Consider the following 16,789-nt stretch of genomic DNA (forward strand, 5'->3'; position numbering starts at 1 on the left):
CAACCGATCGTTAATAATTTCACGTAAATATATTTAAAGATCACGCCGCAGTTTCTTTACAAAAAACATAAAAAATCGTTCAGCTCATCATCTCTTCGGCAGCAGAACGTCGTAATGTCCATATTCGTTTTTCCCGCTGAACAGGAGATTGGCCGTCTTGACGCGCCTGTTGCTGAACTGACGGCTCTCCAAGATGCATCTGAGGTTGCCGGTCGTGTCGGCGCGTCGATAAATCGCGAGGTTCAATCGTTTGAGTTTCGTTGCGACGACGCACTCGAGCTCGCTGGCGAAAGTTCCGTCGGCGCCCATGAAGTTCGCGTAGACCGAAGGACTCGAGACGTTCCATTCGGCTAGGACGTAGGGACGTAACTCACGCCAGGTGTCCTCGATGTGGTTTACGACCTGTGAGAGTTTTGTTTTGTATAATGTAGAAATTTATGGCGGAAGATTCGTGAAGGTTCGCCTGTTGATCGGTAAAAGGTTGTCTTTTTAAGTGATAGTCAAGATGATACAGCTATGATGATGATATTCATGTTGAATTTTGTGAATGAAATGAATCGTTGTCAAATGCATAAAGAACGAGTCTCTGTTCAAAATCAAAAAGAAAGTAGTCTAAAAATGATTAAGAATTATTCATCATCATACTAACGGTTATAACTACGTGCAATTATTCAAAATAAAACGAATTTAGAAGACATTAGCTAACCAAAGAGCGCAGTTGCCTGTGACGATTTTCCGTTCCCCAAAGGATGAAGCTGATGGCGCGAAACATACAATTTCCGTCGCCGTAGATTTCGCGCAAGCGAAATTCCTCATCCGTTGTCTTGAAGATCCGTATCGATCCTTTGCCAAACACGAAACTCATTATAGCGAGCAATTAACTGAAAACTGTGCAAACTTAACTTTCACTTCAGTCGTATACTCGCGAGGACGTCGATTGATACATACAAACGAAGTACAAATATAGAGAGTTTATAAATAGGTATATACTGTAATTGCGAAAAGTTTCATTTCCATCAACTGGGATGACTTTGAGCTAGTTTGCAATATTGTTCTCATACGTGCATACATCGTATAATATATTTCTATTATTCTACAATATTTGTTTTTTGCATTATTCAAGTGTGAACAAAATTTTCAAAATTTAAATTAATAATCGCTGTTTACTGATTACTTCCTGATTACATCAAAACAGTGATGCATAATTTGAACTACAGTAGCAAGTTTTCGGATTTAAAATATTACAATTCGAAATTTCTTATCACAAGGTCATTCCATCAACGGTATTATAATAGCATAAGCGATCGTATAAATGGAAAAATTCACTTTTCACATACATACCCAAAGATCTCATCAACGACGCCTTCAATAATCCAACCCTAATCCCATCAAAGAGTCAAACCGCACCACCTCTCCCCCACAAATATCACATCACATACAAACGTCCAAAAACCTCACGCGCATATCGAATCGAAAAACCTTCTCTCGAATTTCCCGCACGTGACCTCTTGCCCGCCGACGACGACTTCTTACTCGCGCCGCCGCCGCATCGACAGCCGCTATTCTGTTTTCGGCCGCTGCATTCGAGCTCCCGATTATTCGTCGTCGCGACTGGCTTTACGACTTCGAGCGACGATGTTTCCTTCCTTGTACTATTCGTCGTCAGCAAACATCCGCAGCTACTTCGGGCAGCGACGCCGATGCGGACTGCATTGTCGCACCTTCGCGGCTGCGGCTGCTGCTGCTGCTTCTTTTTAACGCGGGAATCTATGTATATGAGGAGGAAAAGGAAAACGTGTTGAGAAATTGAATCGAGTCAGCGTTCGGTGAATTTTCAGTGGCCGGATGAGGATCGTTGGTTAGGCGTATTATAATGGGGTTTTCGGGGATTGTGTGTAACTGTTACGGTTAACGGTCGCAAGGAGGGCTGTGCTCTGCATTAATGTATTTTTCGATTGATGAATGATGTTATTCACTTATTGTGGATGATTTTTTTTTCTAAAGTGTGTAAGCTGCTGGGAAAAATTATCCGAGTTTTTAACGGATGAGGTTAAGGGAATTACTCACTTTTAAAATCCAAAGTATCGCCGTAAAAATCGAAGCACCAGAAACATGGTAGGCAGAATGATTTCAAAAGAATCCTACGAGTTTTTCAGAAACGCTTTTCGTGCAAATTCACGGCTGTATAACTAGTCGCACAATACAGTTTCGAATGCTATTTTCTGTTTTTATAAAATTTTTATTGAAATGCGTCTATAATTGATACAAGAGCTTCGAGAGCAACATTTTGCGTACCTGCTTGTTGATTCTCGGTATGTTTTTAACCTTAATTTATAAATTAACAAATGAATCGATATTGTTTATATATTCATGACGCATTTGAGCATTCGATGCTTTCACTTGTGTCAATCACGCTTTTTAAAATGCTTTTCTCTTTGGAGAGTTTTCCATTAGCGACTTTAGAAACCAGACAACTTGAAGACGTTAGGGATTCACTGCAATTTATCGTAGAATTTCGGATCGTCTGTAGGAATCGAGATGAACGTTAAAAAAGAAAATTAAAAATAGAATTATCTGATTTTATAATAGAATTATGATGTCATGCTGTCTACAATACCTGTGCATTTGTCGTAACAAGTTTGTTTTCCTTTCTGATCCGTGCGATGCTTCACGTAAAGCCCTGCAATTTACAATTTTCACTATTATAGGCACAAAAACGTATACAGTTTTCACCGTCAATATTCATGCGCCAATATATTATACTCACGGTTGCACCGAGCTCTGCATTTAGCCAGAGGCTCTTCTATAAAAATCAATTCGAAATTTGCGTTATTCAAATATTCCAAACGTAAGATAAAAAAAAATTCTCAAAGTATAGTCCAGATCGATCAACTCATTTGCATACCTTTTTCGTCCGACACGGCGAAAACAATGCAGCAGCAGACGATAACGAAAAGGAGGATAAATCTCGGATACATTTTCCCTCGAGAGCTCCTGCAAATGCCAAAGACGTATGTACTAATGAAACTTGGGACTCGAGTGAGCTCTTTTTTATTCTCGCTTTTGCAGCTCGTAAAGCTGTTTTTACGCGCGCAGTCGGTTCAAATCGTGTCGCACGTTTTTTTTCAGACACGTGAATCATTGTTATTATTGCTGTTCTTTCAATGTTAATATCCGCGGCCGAGTATTGGTTCGGCCTTCATCGATGACAATATATAATGCAATAATCGCTGGACGAAAATTTTGATCGTCGAGCACTATAAAAAAAAATATTTAGTTTAAATTCAAACGACATAGAACGCATAAGTAGCATAAAATATTAAAATTGATTTTATGAAAAGAAGTCCCGCAGAGAGCTCTGAAATAGCTATGACTAACGATCGCTACGGCTCAGAAACTAGAATGACCGTAGTTAAATAATATCTCTTCCTGCTTCACGCCGAGAGATAAGGCGATCAGAAAAAAAACCTCTGTGAAAAACGTGTATAACTGGCCTCCCAAAAACACAGATATACCTATATACTTACTTGATTCTACGCACAACTATTAACCTCACAACCCGAACGACCACAATAATAAATGTTCTCCGCACTGATATCAATACACAATAAATACGTTTCCAACTCACCCAATTCAAAATCCTCGTGAATTCGCGGTAATGTTGGCAGCCCTATATCTCCCCCTCAAAGCGTGGGAGTAGGTGTACGCGCGAATCTCCAGCGCAACAAAGACGGCGAACAAAAGAAAACAAGCAGCAGGTTGCAGGCTTGCACTTGTCTCTCTCTCTCTCTCTCCAACCGTCCCCGCGTTGCCTATACCTATATACAGTCTACAGTCAGGCAGACCATCGGCATATACACGTATATCTATCTATCTATATATACAGCTCACTTCCCTCCACCTCCACACGATACACTATAGTAAGTATACACACTCACAGCCGTCGAGCGGAGAGAAGAAATTCCGCTGCAGGGGAACTGGGGAACGCGTGTCGGCGTGTGTCGCTCACTCGGCAGTCGTCGTCGTGAGAGAGCTGCTGCAGCCTGCAGTAGCCAGCTATATACATACACGCAATATACCTATATACACGCGCACCTTATGAGTATACTTTTACATCGGCGTAACGTATATACGTACAAGTGGAGGTGTAGAAAATGGCGACGAGGTATCGGTCGTAACGGACATCGGCGCTGCTGAGGGAAAGAGACAGAGATAAATAAGAGCCATCCGCAGTCAGTTGTGTTTTCTCTCCCCGTCTCCTTTCAGCTGTTGTGTGCGTGTGCAGTGCGATATACTCGTGCGGATCAGTTCTGTGATGCCGAGCCGAGGCCCCGTCGCTGTCATCCCGAGGAGGTGGAGGATCTGAGAGAGAAGAGTTGAACATCAGCAGGCAGGCCAAGAGCGTCGCCATGGGGTTCTGCAGCAAGAGGCATTTTCTGCTGACGATATGCACCCTACAGCTCGTGAGTATACCTGATGTGTATTTTTCCATACCTATGCAGCTGGCAAAAGGTTTTTTTTCTTCGACTCTCTAGTTAGCTCGCGTGATATCGTGCGCGAAGGGAAGCAGTATAACGCAGCAGGAACAGCTTCGCTACTTACGCACTTACTCTGCAAATGTATGTGAGAAAGTTGCTGAATGAAACGCATGCCCTTATACGAAATAGTTCTTTTTAATGGGTGGAGGGCTCAGTGCTTCCCAGAAAGCTGCCTACTGTATATAATTAAGCGGAGTGTTCATCAGCGAGACATGGCATTAGCACCAGATTGAGATCTTGGCTCATTATAGTTCCCTTTATTTTTTTGTTGCCTTTTGCTAAAAAGATTAATAATAGTCGAGAGCTCGCTGTGTCCTATTACCAGTGTGTAAAAATATCTCGCTGCTACACCAGCTGCAGTTTTCACGGCCTAGCATTTTGCGCTTCCTGGAATTCAGCATCTGATTCATCCTGATTCATACACACTCCTGCATGGCAATCTTTAATCAATTCAGAACAGGTTTTGAGCTTTTTTGTACTATCGTGGCTGCAGGTGTTTGGATCTTGTTAACTTGGAGGATCTCATCGCGCATAGAGTTTCTAAATCGATCTTGCTTTGCATGTATTTCATATGCAATATTGTTGCTGTAATGCATTCGCGTTGAATTTTACAATTTGAGGATGTAACACGGTGCTAATGTGATGTAACTGATTATGAATAAACATGAGCAGCTTTTATACTTGGTGGAATTTTATTCTAGTTTTTGTGACTAACCACAAAAAGGAATTATTTTTTATTTGTGCAATGAATTTTATTATTTCTCATTAGTATCTGATTCATAATGATTCATGCAATCTGCAAATGGGCATGCTGATAATAAGATATTGATAATAATTCTTTTTTAGATGAATGAGTGTTCGCCTCAAAATATGTCTTACGCAGTAAATCATTTCAAACTTTATTTTTTTCACTTTATGTACCCAATTGTTTATACAGATAGAGCTGTATTTACAGATGTCCTACTTTTGAATTTTGTTTGATGTTTCTATTTGAGACACTTTTAAAAGCACTGCAGTGTGTGTGGGCAATAAAGATGCATTCCCTTTATTTCTATAAATACAGAAGCCAATAAATACTCCTGCATTAAAGTAGCAGGTTCTTTCATCAGCTCGGAATTTAAAAATACTCGAGTGTGAAACTTTATTCACTTTATATAACTTCTACCATTAGAGTGCAGCAAATGCTTTGATTCTGTTTTTAGGTGAAATTAATAGACTTGCAGTTTCAGAATTAGATCTGAAAATTTATTAAACCATGTGACACACTTTGTTATGTTAAATTGATGATTGAAGGCTTTCATTGCAGTTATTAAGCTACTTTTTAATTTTTATGACAATTGAAAGAATGAGTAAAACACAGAACAATTGCTGTGAATTAAGCCTGCTTAATAAATTGAACCACTAAATACTGAAGAATGTCTCATTTACAACAAAAACTTTTCTTGTGAATTTCTTTGAATCACATTGTTTCTTACAGCAACAACTGTTTTGCAGTACATTATTTCGTGTTTTACAATGACATCTTTTTCTTATTGTTCACAGATAACAACCATAGAGCGACAAGTCTTTGACTTCCTGGGGTTTATGTGGGTGCCGATACTGGTCAACTTTTTCAACATAATCTTTGTTATTCTTGGATTTTTTGGAGCCTTCCAGTATCGACCTAAATACATCATATCGGTAAGTGTTTCACACATGAGCAAGAGAATGATTGCAGTAGCCAAGTGAAAACTTGAGTAAAAAGATTTAGAGTGATGCTACTTTCTTTCAATTAAGATACCTTTCAAAGCAGCCAACCAGATCCAGTTCACCTTATTTGCAAGTGTGATACTGATTGCATTGAATACTTGTAATAACAGCCTACATTAGCAGGTGTTACAAAGCCGAATTTCACGAGTCATGAGAGAAAATTGAATAATTGGCTGATTATGCATCTTCTAGAAGTAAATATTATTGTTTTTGTTGTCATAAGTGACTTCTTGGAAGACATTCAAATATGTCTTGGTCATGGATAATTATAGTAATTTACCACCCAAATTTTAACGTTGTTTAAACAATTAGTATCTAATTTTATTGGTAACATCGCAAAATATTATTCCTTTTACATGACAAAGAACGCGTATTTTTTCACTGCAACAATTCTTATCGTAAATCAGTCAACTACCTCAGTGAAACGTCAAAACGACCAATAAAAACCGTGAGAAATCGCGTCGCGCGCATTCGCGCACCATAAGCCCCATCCAGACTTCTGGTTGCAGTCCGTTGACCCGCTTTGGGGGCATTCTTAGAGAGTTAGTCACATTTCACTTAAGCAAACGGACGCGAGTCTCTCGCGGACTATAGTGTATATATACATATACACTGTCCGGCATTAGGCCCACGATGCAGTGTGTTACACACAGACAGACACACGACTACCACATGCGTTCTAATTGTCAATGAGCCCAATCAAGTCTCGCACGCACGATTTCTTTTTCATCAGTCTCATCTCTTTCTCTCTGTTTCAGTACTGCGTGTGGAACGTCCTCTGGCTTGGTTGGAACATATTCCTGACGTGCTTCTATCTCAGCGCTGGAGTCTTGGACAAGGTGAGTCATCCGTTGGACTAAACGTACTTGACCCAACGACGACTTGTTTTGAGCAGCGAACTCATCTGCACAAATGTAAATTGCCGGTTGCTCCAATTTTTTTTCTCGACTCGCTGCGTGAAATTGAGTTGACCAAGACGATTGAGTTGCATAAGCGGTTGCTGCGCTGTAATAGGCTTGTTTGGACTAAAAACGACGGCGAAGAATCGGTTTTACGAGTCGTTCGACTGATACGCGTGCTCGCGAGCGTTGATTTTTTTCGTTGGAGAGTTATTTATAGACGTGACTTTATCCGGAGAAGATTTTTTTCATTAACTTTCTTGTCCGTTCTCGAATTGCAGAATAGCGACCTGCTGAATCTGGGAACTGGCAGTTTCTCCTGGTGGCACGTCAACGGACCAGGATGCAAGCCCGACCACAATAAGACTGGACCAGACCAGCTGGATGTCTACAGGCCTGTTCGCCCGGATCGAGTGACCGGCTGCGTCTTAGATTACGAAGTCATTGAAATTTTACATTCGTCGACCCAATGCCTGCTGGCGGTAAGATTTCATTGTTATTGCCATTATCTCGGAAAATAATGTTCGCTCAAGATAGCGTGGGTTAATAATAAACGATGCTCTGCAGGTCATGGCGGTCATCGGTGGAATTTGCCTGAGTCGAGTTTTCATGGAAGAAGATGACAGCTGTAAGTAAACCGTTTTAATTCCGTATACACAGACACCTAACTTTTTATTCACTGGATAGGCTATTGTACCACACGAGATTCACACCTTTTTTGCTAGAGTTTCACGAACTTTGACTAACGAGTGAATGGCGCTTATGAATGAGCCACGAGAGACACACATCTACTTAGTTATTGAAACTTGACATACTTTGTATTAACGAACGCTGGTGATAGCGGAAACTAACACTTTGATTAACTTGTGGTATATAACTTGAAAAGAGGGTTGGTTATTATCGGTTACAGTTGATTTCATTGGTGGATTTGACCCTCCCTTCTGGTAAGTGCTTTGCACTACAGAGTGTCATATGCATGGTATAGTCGCAATTGTATGAATGATTGTTGTCTGTCTCGATGTCGTTCCTGAAATTAATAAATCATATAGAAAATTTTGAATATTATTAACAATATCGTCGTAAATTCTTAGTGAAATGAATAACGTTCTGAAAGTAATTTATATCGATGTCGTTTCTATGTTGCTTTGTGTAAAGATGTCATAACTTGTAAAATTTAAATAGAGAACAACTTTGCAGATGTTCAATAATTGAATGTTATCGTTTTTATTTGAATTCAGTGATGAAATAAATTAAATAGCTCAGAGCGTGAGTAAATTCATGGAAAACTTTAAGGAATCAATACTCTGCATGCACGCAGTTTAGTAGCATAGCACTAGTAGATCTCTTTCGCTTCTTGTTAGCTTGCCTTTATTTAGACCAATATAGGTACTTGAATCGCCATAAAACTTATTTCTTACTTTACGTTCAAGTGATCATATTTTGGAGCATGACGTTCAGTTTTAATCATTTTGCTTACAAGTTCGCAGAGACACTACAAATTTTTTTTTTAAGGAAAAGTTTGTCTTATTCTGCAACTTGTATGCATTTACAATTACTGGCCAAAGAATTTTACCGCCAAGGAACAAGATAGGGTACATGTTTATAGGTTGACTAATGAAAGCACACTAAAAAATAAACATTACTGTCTTTTAACTACACTCGAGTTTAGTCGGCACTCATGAAACATAATAAAAGGCACACAGCAGTGAATAACATTGAAGACCGCTACAAAATATGACCGACTTCGTTAGTAAAAGAATCGCCGCGCCTTTTCAAATGTAAAAACTCAGAGAATCTTAGAGAAGCAATCCGCGTGAATCGCGACGATCGTTTGACAAAAAAAAGGGCACTGAATCCTCGAGCTTTTCCATGAACAAATAGACAAAAAAACTCAGCCTCCCTGCAAAAGAAGAACGACGAGAAAAAAGCTCTAGCTCTCTCTCATGCAGAGGGACAAAGCGGAAAACTAAAAGCAGGACTAAACCTTTTGCAGTTGACTTTGTCGGAGGTGGTGACTTCGGCATGGCAGGCCACACGCCGCTGCATCCCATGTACGTTAGCTACTCGGCTCTACCGCCGCCCGCCTACACGCCTAACAAACATTCCGCCGGCAGTGATAGCTACTACTATCCCACCAACACGGCCACGACCTCGGGCTCGCATCGCTCTTCCTCCAACACGCTAATATCACCGCTGCCACCGCGACTGCCGCCTAAGACCACGGACGCTTTCAGCAACAATCATCAGCACCACCAGCACCAGCACAGCGAGCTGCCACCACCATTGCCGCCGTCTAAGAAAGTGCAGAAGCCCCCGGCCCCGCCGCCAGGTCGAGCCTCGATGCTCATCACCGCGCCACCGGACCCCCGCGCCCGCGTCCTCGAGAATCCTCTCAACAGCCTTAACTCGAGCCTCCAGCGACAGACGATCGATTACGCCGACTACTCGAATCCTATAGACCAATTGCCAACCGTCGAACCGATCTACCACCAGCGTCGTCCGCTCGACTACGACACCCTCGAGAGCCACAGCCCGAATCTGAGCTTCAATCGGCAGCAGAGGTACCAGAGGAATGCCTCCGGCGCGAGACAGACACCACCCGTGACCTACAGTCCGCTCATGCGCTCCAGGCAGATTAATCGCGCCGGCTCGGGCAACACGGGCACCGGGAGTAGTGGCAGACAGAATAGGAACTCGTACAGGCCCAGGGTCTACGCGGATCACATCAGGGAGCAGCAGCCGCCGCCGCTGCCCGAACCTAGGCTCCGGTCTTTCCACTCGGACCCGCGACTCTCGGTCGAGGAACAAGAGCTCAACGCTGCTAACGCCGGGCAGAGGGACGATCAGGCCCGGAGACGCGGCGACGGGAGACCGCTATCGATGTTCGTTAACAATTACTGAGGCGCGTTGCGGTGTAGTCGGTCGATTTTGTTTGTTTGTTTAAGAGTTGGTAGATAGGTTTTGATGTGATAGAATTGTTTGGATTTTTTGCGGAGGTTCGCAACGATAGGCCTTCGCAATCTTTATGTTAGTCTGGATTTGAGCTTTGAAGAATCTTGATGTGTAACCGATTTATCGCACTGATGTGAGGAAGTACTTTTTTACGCACCATTTTTTTACTGGTGGTCGGTGTGGACAGAACAAGTATAGCCGAACTATTCAGAAACTCAAATCGGTGGATTTCTTTGCTATGTTCTTATTATAAGTATACGCAAAAATTGTAGATTCTGAAAATAAGTTTCTGAATGGTTTTACTTTTGTGTTCCCCAAAGAATTTCGATTCTTAATATTGGTTCTACACTTAATGTAACAAAAAATTTAGTCTTAATTAGTTGATTTTATTTTTTGTAACTTACAACGAGTTATACGATTTTTTTTTATATTTTACGTAATTTTTATAACGTTGTTCTTACTAGTTTCTTAGGTGAATTTCAGAATTTGTTTCTCGTTTTCTTAAGTTACGTTACTTAATTTTGATAAATATCGTGCCACACACAACGCAGTGAACAAGGCATTGTGTTCACGTGAAACGAATTTCTTGCTATTGCAAGTTAAGACAACCGCGACAATCGAGTCAATTTAGAACAGTATTTCTTTCATCCCAACCGGTGTCAAAGGAACAATGAATTATATGTTCGTTATAGAGGAAAATCAAATTAAATGTAGAGTACTCGTGTCAAGTCAAACCGCATATTCCTGAATTTGCCAAATAGATGATATATGTATTCTCCAAACACATGTAATCAAATTTTTTTAAAAGAGCCTATTTATACTTGAATGGTTATAGAACAACGACAAATAATATTCACACTGCGGGTATATAGAAATTGAATAGTGCCTTTTCCGTGATTCGCCGAAATCTAAAACATTTCTAAAAGCTTTGAATTGAAAAAAAATGTATTTTTGGAAAATGTATAAAGTACAAAAATATCTTTCTAAAGCATAAAAGACATAACACGTCTGCCAAGATCGAAAAATCGATCGCGTTTATAATAAGATTATTCATCCGAACCAAAACGAGATTAACAAGATTTTTCTACAAAAGGGCGATTACATAAAAAAGCGAACATCCTGCGCGTGACAAAAAATATACAACGATGATCTATCTAGTGAAAGACATTTCTAAAATAGCGTTGTAGAGGACACAATATGACGCGTTCGTCGCACGAATAGACTTAAAAAGAAAAAAAAACGATAACGCACTGATAGACTGTGATACGTAGATAAACTACGAGAGGAGTCGCGTCGAATGCGTTTCGTTTGCGCGCGTCAAACGGAATTTTCATTCGCCACGGCGACAAATTTTTTTTTTCGAAGAAAATAACGAATTGTCAAACGACTTAATGTAGCGTAATATCAAACGACTTAAAGGTATCGTGTAGTCACGTCGAGAGAAATATTTTTCGTTCTCAGCAAAAGAAACAAAGGTGCACTTTTACGAAGATTTCACGACGCGTGCTTCTCCGTCGCGAATTTTCCGATTTGGATATATTTACTGCCTGTCGAGTTGACGTGCTATATTCATGCCCCTTTTTTAGGATTTGTTTGTGAGAAAACTGCAATGAAATTAGTTTTAACTAATGCAGTAGTTGGATTGTACTCTTGGGTGTAACATGAGTACGGATTGAGTAAAGAATAATTACGTATAGAGAGTAAGCGCTGTAGTAATAGTTATTTGATGAAAGATGAAGCTAAAGCATAAATTTTTTATCTTTGATAAATTCACAATTGTTTATCTTAATAATAACTGACTAGAAAGTAACTTAAAAGTTTAAGAAGTTTTATACCAAATGTCGTTTGAACATTAAAAAAAAAGTAGAGTTCGAGGAGATTAATTTCAGTGCAGTCGTGCGTTCCTTGCTCTGAAACATCACTTTCTTAGACTGTCGTTAATTGCATTTGCGTTAATGTTAAAGAATTTCTTTCTTTTCGCGGAACCGCATGTTTTTTTTTAAATCTTTTTCGTGCTGCATTGTAAGAGGCGCTACGGATTGTTTTTGTTTTTTTTAATTGTCGATCAACGTAGAGAATTCATAGACTTGGTTCCGCGAAGAAAAGAAAGGAATGAGTTTCATATCTTGTCAGTCATAAGTTTACAACTTTATTGTTTAAGACTCATCGTGCAAGACTACAGTAGTAGATGTTCGCGATTACTTTTCAATGTTCATCCCTAGATTTTTTCGTAAAATTTAATTTATTTCTTAGTCTCATGTATGTGTTCTTCAGTTCGTATAGTTACGTTCGATTCATAATCTCATCATCTTTTTTATTGAATAGATAATATATATTTATATGCAACTTAAAGTCGATTCCATTTCTTTGTAACGTTTCTGTAATAAAAACACACACAATATAATATAATATATAAACTTAAAAAAAAAGATTTGCTTTATGGTGAAAAATAAAAGTGCAATATACAAAATACACATCATGCTTGCTTTTTTTATTTATTAACCCTTCACTTTATTTTCTTCATATATCTTGTTGTATAACACTGGTTTCCTGGGAACACTCTTTAATCTCCGGGTCACTTGGTGGGTAATCATATTTATTTAATTACAGTAGTTTATACTTAGACGTAGATAAATCTTATTTATTAAATTTATTCATCGGTTTCCTTTCCAACAAACACCGTATCAGTAAAAATAATATTGTAATTCTAATATGTTAAAGTAGATTTTTCATATTATTTTAAATTTTCTTCCTACGATAGTCGAATTTACGTAAGATTATTGATTGTTCGTATAATGTAGTGAACTAATTTCCATTATAAATGTTGTCCAGTGAAAGTACAGCGAAATCATTTCTAACGAGCATGTCATCGTTAATAACATCGATATTGAACATGAACGTAAAAGAATTCGAACAATCAGCAATCCACAAAATCCAAACTGTAAAAATCATTCCTATGTCTTATCCACGAATCCCGCACGTATCCCAAAAACCACCACCTCACATCTGGTCGACAAAGACTCATGGAATATTCCCTTTGGAGCAGCAGAGCAAATTAGAAAAAAGAAGAAGAAGCAACCGCGGCCCTTGTACAGCATCGAGTACTCGCAGCCGGAGCCACCAGTTGTCCAGGATGAAAGCGTGTCGCCGAAGCCGATGACACCGAGACGAGTCAAGAGAAGATCAGTCATTTCACGCGACGGCACCAGGAGATCCACCAACAGTCGACGAAGTTCCGTGAGACAGAGTAGGAGGAAGAATCCCGTCAACAGAATCATGGAACATCAAGAGAGCCTTTATGCTAATACACCGCCGATCGTTGGGAACTTGACGAACCAGAACGTCAACTCGCTGTCGCATGGGACGCTCAACTATGATAGGATATCCGGGCACTGGGACCGAGGAAATCCGGGTATGTTTTTTAAACGATTTTACTGATTAATAGTTTTGTTTGTTTTTTTACTTCTACGAAAATGAGAGCTCGTATCATGTGTTCAAAATTTTTATGAGACATAACTTATCGTATATTTCTTCTTCCAGCACCTCCAAACTGGCAGCCTGACACGATGAACCTCGCGGCCTCATCTCCCAACATCTGGAGCGGCGACCCGAACGCCTACCCAGCCGTTATCTCTGGCAACCTCGGCGCCTCGACCAATTGGGAAAGTGCCAGTTCGACTCGTAACTTGGCCGAATCCTGGCAGCAACCACCTCCTCAGTTGCCTGTCATTCCTAGCACCGAGATCGTCAGTCCCATGCAGTGGCAGGGTCAGAGCAACCCGAGCTTTCAGCAGACAAGCACTCAGAGCTTAAACGGAGAGGATTTGGATGACTTGTATGGTAACAGACCTGCGAGTGCCAGGTCGAGTTACAGTAATTACCACGGAGTCAGGGCTACGCCACAGGTGCCCAGTAGGACGGACATCGTCCGGCAGAGTCAGAGGCAGTTTGTTCTCAGTGGGCCGCCGGCTTATCAGGACACGGTTATCTGAGATAAGGAGGCCGCCGAGCTGGTGTCGGTACTTTGAGACTCGATGTTCCTTGTGTAATTGTTGTGTTGGGACGAGGGTGTGTTGAGCTTTAATTAAGAGTTTACTGTTCAGTACAACTCGCTGCATTTACTGAAAGAACGGAAAGGAACGTTCAAAGTATCGATGTCTACTCTGCTTTGCTATCATTTTCAAAGATCGATCGTGTATTGGCAGCATTTGTAATTCTTTTTGACTGATCACTGTATGTAGTTCATATTTAATAACGTGTATATTATTTTTACACGTTTATCTTAACTTTTGAATGTTAAAGAATTATGCTATGATTTTTGATCCTATCTTCTGATGGATCATTTGATGTAATCTCATTCTCTGTGATCCTCTAGAACTGTCGTCGATTGCGTTCTTAAGGATTTCTAATGCTACTTAGAATGCGCATACTTTGTTTGATTCGAAAGGGACTAGCGAAAAGGTTCGTCGTAATTTAAAACAAGTATTAACAAATTTTTTCTATCTAGAAGGATGTTGTGAATTGTACGCTTTATATTATAATGAATACTATTGTGAAATTGGTAAAAGCCAAATGTTTACTGTATAGAAACAAGTCACGAGAGGTACCAGATTTTGGACTCCGAAATGCAAACTTAAAAACTTTTAACTATGAATGTTTGTAATGACTTTATAAAAATTATACGAAATTTTTCTAATTAGATGTGATTTGTAGCTTTGAGATAGACAGTAGATTCGTCGGGAGTTCTTCTCTAACTTTTGAAATATGTAATACATAGACGAGTTGTAGATAGTTTTCTTTAGCGTAACGTAAGATAGATATGAATAGATCTTTAGACAGTCTTTTACGAAAATAGACTGTAATTGTTGCTAAAAATATTCTTACTACAAAAGTGGACCACCTCTAAACCAAACTAATGCCTTAACTCTGATCTCAGGAATGTTCAATGAAATTGCCTTTTTGCAAAGATGCGGTTTTTCACATTCACGATACAAGTTCCACTTTTTCTCGCTCCACAGACACATGAGTCTAGAATTTTATTCGATTAAAGCCAACTTACGTATCCTAGTACGTAGCGTTTCGATCAAAAGTGTTAGCGTAGAATATGATATTTTAATTTGTAAATATAAATAAGATCCAATGCAAGAAAGCTCATAGCAGTGCGCCGATATGTTCTGTACAAATAGAGAATCAAGTTCTTTTATGTATTATACTTGGAATATGCTGTTGCTACTGTGCACTCTTTTGCCATTTTTTAACACGAAGCTATTTCTTATTTCAAATCGATTGCATTACGTTAAGCACTTGCTCACGAGAAATTTAAGATGCAATTTACAGTTTCTCGCAATTGTTCGAATCTGCAATACGCGGACACATTGCAATATATGTATAGCAGAAGCACAACAGGTCGTTGAAAAAATATGTACTGATTAATTTCGAAGCGTGAATCTACAGCAAGCGCTTTTAATGGGCAAAATTTTTACAATTTTGAATGCTTTTTATACTTTTAGTAAAGACTTTTTATTATGTCTCATTCAAGACTTTAAGATCAAAGCCATTTATGCCTTCTACATTTATACTATATTTTATAAAACATAATTTTTATATTTGTACAGTCTACATGCTTATTTTTAACGGGATTAAATAATACTCATTACAGCATTGTTTAAACCTGGGCTATGTGCCATCACTAGTACTGTTATAATTTGCTTGAAATGGAAGTTTCATAGACGCCTATCATTGCGCTTTGTTTATTCTGTGCTTTCTAGTAATTTTTGTCTTTAAGAGTAACTAACAAGATTTCGCGAGATAAGATTACTGTTGTGCTCCGCTTTTAAGGTCTTCCGAATCATGCATATCCTGGCGTAATCAAAAGAAAGCAAGAAAAGAAAATCTGCAAGTGTGGCTGAGCGTAAGCTACGCGTAACACAACAGAGACAATTTAAAGAATGTGGCATATATATTTATGTGTAGGCGTCGAGAAATGCTAACCAAAGTATTATGAGTATCAGTAAATCGAAATATATTATAACTTATATTATAGTGATGTATTTTCTAGCCTGTTCTGTTTAGACGTAGTTAAAAAATTAAAAAAAAAACTGCCTCGATAAATATTCTACACGCAATTGTACAATTTAGAATTAAAGTATTGGCACTTTTAAAATAATCAATTTTATTATTCTAACAAAAACTGCCTTGTACTTAAATTTTGTGTATTTACTAGTATGTAATTTTTTTTCCGTCATTGAAAAAATGTGGTAGTCGCCGATATCAAGAAGCTAATAATTATGTAATTATTTAATTTAAAATTTAGTTGATTAGTCCTAATTTTGCAGGGTATATTTTTCAATGTTATTTTCGAAAAAGAATGTAACGTTATCTATTAAGGCAGAAATTCAAATCAAAACAAATCAAAGATGTAATTATTAAGTGTAATTCGTATAAAGATCTCAAAATTATTTCTTTTTCGAAAATGAACTCCGTTAAAGTTCACGCTGAGATTATCGGATTTCTTCGCACATTTTATATTTTTTGTAAATGTATAACGATCCAGTAATAATCACAAGACAATAATAAAAATCTCATATTGACATTCGAAGCGATTCGTTTATTACGCCTACGCAATTCTTCATTTTCATTTGTTGTTTAAAT

At 39.0% G+C, this 16,789-nt stretch overlaps 2 protein-coding genes across 2 annotated transcripts; one reads left to right on the forward strand and one right to left on the reverse strand.

Annotated features, from left to right (window-relative positions):
* Positions 1-10: 10 nt before the first annotated feature.
* Positions 11-1,463, reverse strand: LOC116415698. Its single transcript, XM_031933553.1, has 3 exons — positions 1,342-1,463; positions 707-888; positions 11-402 (listed from the first exon to the last, which is right to left on the reverse strand). The coding sequence occupies exons 2-3, from the start codon at positions 863-865 to the stop codon at positions 88-90; spliced, it is 474 nt and encodes a 157-aa protein (XP_031789413.1). The 5' UTR covers positions 866-888; positions 1,342-1,463; the 3' UTR covers positions 11-87.
* Positions 1,464-4,141: 2,678 nt separating this feature from the next.
* On the forward strand, positions 4,142-16,736 carry LOC100117394. The gene is made up of 8 exons (XM_008216874.4): positions 4,142-4,463; positions 6,081-6,218; positions 7,046-7,126; positions 7,468-7,668; positions 7,754-7,814; positions 9,180-10,084; positions 12,977-13,550; positions 13,679-16,736. Exons 1-8 carry the CDS (start codon positions 4,410-4,412, stop codon positions 14,128-14,130), a joined length of 2,466 nt encoding a protein of 821 aa, XP_008215096.2. The 5' UTR covers positions 4,142-4,409; the 3' UTR covers positions 14,131-16,736.
* Positions 16,737-16,789: the final 53 nt, after the last annotated feature.

This window comes from Nasonia vitripennis, chromosome 1, assembly GCF_009193385.2.
Source record: "Nasonia vitripennis strain AsymCx chromosome 1, Nvit_psr_1.1, whole genome shotgun sequence".
NCBI lineage: Eukaryota > Metazoa > Arthropoda > Insecta > Hymenoptera > Pteromalidae > Nasonia > Nasonia vitripennis.